At 39.0% G+C, this 8,251-nt stretch overlaps 1 protein-coding gene across 2 annotated transcripts; it reads right to left on the bottom strand.

Moving 5' to 3' along the window:
- Nucleotides 1-1,804: 1,804 nt before the first annotated feature.
- LOC117306777 lies at nt 1,805-7,784 on the bottom strand. 2 transcript variants are annotated; one of them, XM_033791283.1, is made up of 4 exons: nt 7,576-7,784; nt 7,373-7,435; nt 5,046-5,183; nt 1,805-4,238 (listed from the first exon to the last, which is right to left on the bottom strand). In XM_033791283.1, exons 2-4 carry the CDS (start codon nt 7,423-7,425, stop codon nt 2,555-2,557), a joined length of 1,875 nt encoding a protein of 624 aa, XP_033647174.1. In that variant the 5' UTR covers nt 7,426-7,435; nt 7,576-7,784; the 3' UTR covers nt 1,805-2,554. The 2 variants fall into 2 exon arrangements, with proteins under 2 accessions (XP_033647174.1, XP_033647173.1); XM_033791282.1 differs by having other exon boundaries at nt 7,373-7,443; nt 7,584-7,783.
- Nucleotides 7,785-8,251: the final 467 nt, after the last annotated feature.

The raw sequence follows: 8,251 nt of genomic DNA, 5'->3' as shown, positions 1-8,251 counted from the left end.
AACAATGTAACAAAATTTGTTATTAACAAAACTTATTATTAGGGACACTATGAATATATGAACGGAATTTCAGCTTCTCAAATTAGGTAAAAAAAGAAGAAAATTATAGTCAAATTTGTGTTCCCATTGGGAAAAGTTTCCGTATGGCGCCACCACTTGTTCATTCGAAATAAAATAATATAGTATCTAATTTACCTGATTGATATATCCCTTTTTGTAATAAATGAGTGAAAAAGTGGTGGTGCCATACGGAAAGTTATCCCAGACATAAACTCAAGGCATAAAAGGTACGCATACTGTGCATGTAAAAGCATTTGCGCATTTTGTGTGGGGGGATGGATATTTAACTGACGGTGACACCATTCAGTCTGGTCTTGAAGACATAAGCAGGAACATGAGAATCAATAATATTAATGGAAAAGTTTCCGTATGGCGCCACCACTTTTTCATTCGAAATAAAATAATATAGTATCTAATTTACCTGGTTGATATATCCCTTTTTGTAAAAATGAGTGAAAAAGTGGTGGCGCCATACGGAAAGTTATCCTTTTAATTTTGAGCATCGTATTAGTTCTTAGCTCCCACTTACTCTTTGTCTTGGCTCCTTATTGAATACCATGCGGTAAGGCAGGTCCTGTAAACTACTGTGGCACCGCCACTCGGCACACAGCATGGAGGTAGAACCTCCATGCACACAGTGAACAGAACACGCATTCATATGACAGTGTGTTTTGGGCACGGAGTCGGCGGGAAATTGAGCTGATTTTGTACATGTATTTTAAGTGCTAAATAACCAAAGATTACCATGCACGAATTACCAGCGGTTTTACGGAAATGCATTTCGACAGGAAGAAATTAAAACAAAAAAGATTTACCTTTTCTTGGTGAAATTAAGAACTACGTCACTGAGTCATATCCTCTTAGTTGTAATGGCGCTGCTCAACTCGCGCATGCGCACTGCTAAATCCTAGCTAGCGCGATGCCGTGTGGTGGCGCGGGGTGTGTTCCACTCGCGCAAACGACTCGCAACTGTTCGCGCAAACTAAACGTTTTTTATCCTTTGAACGATCGGTGCGTATAGACCTTTCTTTTGCAACGTCACAGCCCGAGTTTTTGCCAACCCAGATTGGAAAACTATGGAAAGCCGTAAGTGCAAATTAAGAAAAGATCGCTATTTTTTGTAAAAATGTAACCAAATTTGTTGATTTTGTTAACACCAAAACAAATAATTGTGAGAGGTATTTTATTTAATTGAAAATTTGCAGAAAATGCTGAATTTGGTTAAAACATCTGTTTTTAAGATTTAGTGTTTTACTAACATTCGGCCGACCATGCCAACCAAGGCGGCTTGTTTATCAACAAAGGAAAGGTCTATACGCGATGTCAATATGGCGGCGCCCTGAAATGAAGATGGCGCGCACATACGTAGGTTTTTTTTAAACTTCGCTTTTGCTGCAATAGTCGTCTTTTTGACATCATTACATCAACTAATTAACTTTGTTATTCCAAATCTGCATTATCATCCACCGAAAATACAATGTAGTTATGTTTGTGACAAAGAAATAATACCGTATGCTTGTCCGCCATTTTAAAAACCACTCACCAACACCTCAGAAGTATGTTCGCCTAAAGTTGCCAACGTTCGCCAACGGTGGCGGCGAACAACTCGTTCCACTTGAAATTGTTGGCGAACGTGCGCAACTGTTGGCAATGTTTGCGCGAGTGTTGACGTCAAAATGTTTAGGTTTTTTTTATCTAATGGCATCGCCGTATTTCGTAAAAATGAATATTGATCACACAGTAATCTTTTAACCAGTGGTTTATTCACTTTCAATATGGAAATAACGAAGCTATGATTTAGTTGCTTTTTAGGTACAATAACCATGATATCAAGAATAGGTGCATCATAGCTTGAAATAGGCATTAAATTCCAACATCTGAGAGGGGGGAACATCACCCTTCAGATTCACTAGATTACACCAGACAGCATCTACAGGCTAAACAAATTCCCGGGGCCCTAAAGCGGGCCCCGGACCCCACGCCGTAAATGTTATGTGTCCCCCCCCACCTTTAAAGACGGATTGCAACCCTGTTTTAAATAAAAAACCTATGCTGAATTATTGACTGATTTTTTGCAGTTCGTAATTATAAACGATACATTAATTATATGAATCAGAAGTGCTTAAAAAGTAAGTTTTTCTTCTAAATTAATGCATAAGGAGGCTAATTTTTCACCCCCAAAACGCCAGAAAGCTCAGAGCTCCAGTTGCCCCTGGACCCCCACCGGGGCTTCGCCCCTGGACCCCACACAATAAATTTGTTCGAGACCCCCCCCCCCGCCATTAAAATACATTAAAGATCTGCTTGTAGAAGCACTCTCTAAGTTGTAGAGAAAAACAAGTTGAAACTACAAGTACCTGCCAAATGAATAGGTTAATATACATCTGACAGCAAGAGAAAATGTGTTGACATGCTGAAATATATGCACGGTCTTCACTATTCCCTCCCTATTCAGACGACAGATTGACCCCTTGTAATTTTAACTATCCTATATTTAACCTTTAATAGAGGGTTTGAGATTGGTAAGAGCACAGCACACAGTTGCTGCAGGTCCAATTAAATCAAGCTGATTTACAGGCACTGGACCTGCTAGATATCTATACTCACGTACTCTACCAATCACACGCTCTACATGAATTCGAGCATGTGTGATTTCCTTTTTGAGAACATTCTTCTCAGTAAAGGGTTGCCCTTTATTTACAAATGGTGGAATAATGAGCTCTACACCATGCTCTAGCAATTCACCCTTTATCTTAAACCCTTTATCAACCATACACTTGTCACCAGGAGAGAACTTATCGAGAATTTCACTTTTTAGAACAAGCTCTTTATCAGACATATTTCCACCAGCTGGGGGTGACAGGAAGGACACTGAGCCCCCTGGAGTACATGCAAATAGAAATTTAGTGGTTTGGCGGTTTTTATAGGCTGAGAACACTTGAGTATTTGCCTCTACATGAGATGGTTTTTGAGTTGCTACTTCAAAACAGTCAAGTATAGCTCTGACACCTTTCCATCTTGGATAGCATAGTGGGACCTCTTCTTTCTCTGGCCAATAAATTAAACCACAAAGCTCATGACCCAGAAATGGAATCCATGTGGATAGTATGGATGACACAGAAGGTTGTGAAATGTTAAACAGAAATGCCAAATAATCCTCAGTCATGTTGTGCCGCAACTTCATCAAAGTCAGGAGGAGTTCATTTGGTTGAGACAGAAGTCTTGCTGGTCCAGGTCTACTTTGATTTGCCTGTAGAAACTTCTTTGGTGTTGCTGAATCACTGCCATGCCAGTAGGTCATGGTTTTTGCTGCTGGTTCAACTTCCTTAAAGACCCACTCAAATACCTTATACGACGCTAAGCCAGTGTGGAGATGGATAAGTTCATCCGAGTCCTTTATAGATTCAATGGATACTTTAGGCCCGTCTACAAGTCTCTTCATTTCTTGTGATTTCTTTTCAAGTGACTTGTTCTCTTTTGTTAATTGTTTGCTTCGTAAAGCCTCAGCTGCCAAGTTTTCTTGAAGGTTTTCTACTTTTTGTATGTGTTTTTTGAGCTGTACTGTTAGTTCTTTACAATTTGCATTGCCACATAACATCTTTTTGCCCTTTTTATTCCTTTGACAGTTCTTGTATACTTTATGTGTACAGTCTTTGTCATGACCTTTGCATCCAAAGTGAACAGTTGGTACTGACGGTACACCTGGAACAGTCTTGGTGTAATTATGAAAGTCACCGATAGAATAGGGGGTACAATCTTGTGTGTCTTCTGTTCTTGAAGTAATGGTTGGCTGTTTGGTGATAATAGTTGAACTCGTTTGAAGTTGCTCATTTGCTGGAAGATCAAGCAGACCACCATATCTATAAATGTACAAGGCTTCAAGGCATTTACCACCAGGCACAATGGGTGCAAGTTTGGAAACTAAATATCTTGCTGTGGGCCAAGGCAATTGCAGCAGCGTCTGGTTCAGTTGTTCACCCTGTACTCCAAACTGCTTGCCTAGATTAGCAATAGTAACAGGGTCCAAGTACTTGCTGATGTGAACTAAGATGTTGGAGATGAGTCCATCTTCCACAGCTGCTGCTTCCTTGGCCGCACATTTCCTAGACACTGCCCAGCTAGGGTAACCCCTCAAATATTGCGAAGGGACAGCAGAATTTTCAAGTGGCTTTGCAAATCTGAATGAAAAAAAGAAAACAAGAAAAGAAATATGTATTAAGTAATGGCAATACAATAAAGATCTTTTACTGTAGAATACCATCAGGAGATTAGCCAGTTGATCTAGCAACATTTCCCCTGTGAATCATAAAAACTTGTGGGTATGAACTTGCACTGTACACAAAATACCCACAAAACAAAACAAAAAGGTTGTGTTATCTGGTAAATGAACAGTACACTTGCTTTAGATTTTACAATGTTTTATTCTTACTGCAGTTGAAGATTAATTTGACAAATGTAATATGAAGTACAGGTCCTCCCCTCGATAAATTTATTTACATTTGAATTAATCACATAGATTGTTCTCATGAAACAGTGTTGACTGAGGACATAATGTATTTTTTATTCCTATATTTTTGGCAGAGTTTAACATTATTTTCCAATCTGAAAACGCAGTAAATATTTATTCATAAATACCCCACACAGTTTTGCTATTCGGTGATGGAGGGCAAGTAATGTTGGGGTGTATAAAGTGTGACAGATTTTCCTACTTTATTAAGCCTTTTAACCGAAATGGCATTTATAAATGGAATAATAGAGTAGTGACTCGTTCTATAAACAGCCGTTTAAACCTTTGCAGGGTCGTGGCAGTGCGACAAAGGACCGATCCGAACGACCCTGCCTGTTTTAAACACCCGTTTAAGAACATCGTCATCACTCATTTATTCCCTTAGAATTTTGTGCTTAATCTTTCAGGTATATGCATGTACATGTTTCTTATTTGATGACCTGTCATATTTGTTAAGTTAGAAATGAGATGCACTTACTTGAAATGGTTACTGCAGATCTTTGTGTGCTTTGTCACCTTGAAATTCTTGATGTCAATTTTTTTCTCCCATTTCGTGAATTCTTCAGATTTGGGAGAATGGAATTGAAGGTCAAGCACATGTGGCATTATGATCCATCTGAAAAGCAATGATATTGCAATTTGCATTATTATAAAATCTCTTACACTTAAAGCTTTTTAGTCTATTGTGCATCTCCTGTATTTGCCTGAACACCGGTGATTAAAAGATACCATAAGAATGATAAGATTATTTTAAATGTAACTTTTTTAAATATCTGACTGGTACTGTTGTCTAATCCAGTTTACATTTGAAATAACATTTTTTTTTGTATGATATACTTGCAACAAGTAATATTGTTCCATTTTCAAAGATCATTAAAAAGTCACATCAATTCAGAAGATATTTTGTTTATTATTTTCCCCTAAACTCAAGCTAAGCACAGTGCTTTAAAGACACTGGACACTATTGGTAATTGTCAAAGACTAGAGCCTTCACAGTTAGTGTATCTCAACATATGCATAAAATAACAAACCTGTGAAAATTCTCAACCGGTCGTCGAAGTTGCGAGATAATAATGATTTCAAGAAGAAAAAAAACCTTGTCAGACGAAGTTGTGTGCTTTCAGATGCTTGATTTCGAGACCCCAAATTCTAAACTGAGGTCTCGAAGTCAAATACGTGGAAAACTACTTCTTTCTCAAAAACTACGTTACTTCAGAGGGAGCCGTTTCTCAAAATGTTTTATACTATCAACCTCTCCCCATTACTCGTTACCAAGAAGGGTCTTATGCTAATAATTTTTTTGAGTAATTACCAGTGGTGTCCACTGCCTTTAAAACTCAACAACTGGTAATTTTTGTTATAGCATTCTGCTAGGCTCACTTTCATGGCTCTGCTACATGTAACTGCTTATGTCCAACTTCTGTACTTGTGATTATCATTCCAAACTTCTGCACGAGCTGTATAACTTCGGTCCTACTAAAAGCCGACAACTCGCCGACAACGCCGACAACAAGTCCAGAGCGCCGACAACTCGCCGCCAACAAGTTGTAATTACCTCAAAAATGGCCAATAAACCATAGATGTATTAGAACTATATGTGTTATGTAATATAAACATAAAGTTAATGGAAAAACTTCACAAAAAGTGTGAATTTTTAACCAGAAAAAAACTTCACTTGCACGAAAAGCGGTCGGACGCCATCTTGGCTTAAAAACCGTGTTTGGACCAGACCATTATGATACGGGTAGATTTAGCACTTGTCAACAACAGAGGGCGGGCTTCATGTGAAGACCTTCACAGCAGAGACCTTATCGCAAATACCAATGCGCAAGCGCAGACTGTTGAATGAGGTGCATTGTGGGATATATATGGATCAAATTTGGATACCAGCTAGACCACAATGCACCTAATTCCAAGCTTTACGCGCGCGCCCCGGTATTTGCGAAAAGGTCTAGTGTGCACAGTGCATGACGCCCGCCCTCTATTGCTAAGTCTGACTCACCCGCATCATAATGGACTGGTCCGAACACGATTTTAAGCCAAGATGGCGTCCGACCGTTTTCCGTGAACGTTCAGTTTTTTTTCTGGTTAAAAATTCACACTTTTCGTGAAGTTTTTCCATTAAATTTATGTTTATATTACAGAACACATATAGTTCTAATACATCTATGGTATATTGGCAATTTTCGAGGTAATTAAAACTTGTTGGCGGCGAGTTGTCGGCGCTCTGGACTTGTCGGTGTTGTCGGCGAGTTGTCGGCTTTTTTTAGTAGGACCCGTATAACTTTTAAGGGAAGAATGCCTCTATTGCACACTACAAAACAGAATTCCCTTTTATCCTTGTGAAATACATTGAATGTAAAGGCAGTAGAGTTCCTTGCTTTTGGGAAGTGCTGATTCTTTGTACATTAAGCCTGGTGGCGTTTCATACTTCATGCAAAGCGAGGCAAATTTCAGTGGGATATAATTCTCAGGTATTTTTCCAAATGCGAAGCAAGAAAACTCGCTTCGTTTCCGCATGAAGTATGAACCAGGCTGTATTAAGCAGAGCCATGAGCAATCCGCAATTTGTCATCATCTCAAAAAAAATGTGGAGGATCTATGAATATATTATTATTATTTTAGTTTCTTTCTACCACCAATCACACATAAAATAAATCTAGCCTACATTTGTCATTACCATCCTACCAGTACAAGTTATATGTTTGGGATTCATGATTTAATTTTAATAATGACATTTTATTTACTGATATTTTAATTTTATTAAATTATTTTTGTTCAAAATAACTTGGACCTACGACGTACCTGTCCCTGTTTCTTCCGTTGTTGCAAAACACACACCTGTGGTCTGACGGCATTATTGTCGTAGTTTAATCGGAAAAGTTTCCGTATGGCGCCACCACTTTTTCATTCGATATGAAATAATATAGTATTTAATTTACCTCAATGAGATATCCCTTTCTGTAAATATGAGTGAAAAAGTGGTGGCGCCATACGGAAAGTTATCCGTTTAATCATCTAACAATACATGACTAATGCAAAGCCTCGAACTTCGAGTCGAAGTGTACCTCGATGCACTTCCATTCCATAAACATACATAAACATACATAAACTGTCTTCCGCTGCAGCACGACCGTCCATCCGGATATTTTCAAACAAACGAAATGTTGCCAAACAGCAATTAGTACTACACTAGTAGTGCATGCAGTGTACACGACGACAGCTCAGTCAGACGAACGTAGTTCCACACGCTGCGTTGCTTACTGCATGACGACTGCGAGGTGCCAAATCTCCAATAATCCTTTGCTAGCGGGATGCCGCGCTTCGCGCGGCACCCCGCTAGATGATGAAAATCCTTTACACAAATATTTCGAAATGTAATGTGGGTGATGGTGTTATACGCGTCTCTTAATTTTTATGCATGGCGTCATAATTCTAACCCCAAATGAAGCTATTGCGCCCACCTCGTTTTGGGTTAGACGACGTACCTTATGCATACTTTTAGAAACTATAAGGCTCCCCGTGAGCCGGGGGGGGGGGGGGCTCCTTAACGATATACGTTTTTCAAATCAGCGTTGATAGGTGAAAGTTTTACGACCGTTAGCCAGCAATAACTAAAGTTTATTTTGTACTACACTACCAAAACTTTCCCCACACACTCAATATACATTCATAATGCTTGCA

The sequence above is a fragment of the Asterias rubens genome, chromosome 2 (genome assembly GCF_902459465.1).
Source record: "Asterias rubens chromosome 2, eAstRub1.3, whole genome shotgun sequence".
Lineage (NCBI taxonomy): Eukaryota > Metazoa > Echinodermata > Asteroidea > Forcipulatida > Asteriidae > Asterias > Asterias rubens.
Note: the sequence above shows the minus strand (reverse complement) of the source record. Positions and strands in the feature narration are given on the sequence as shown.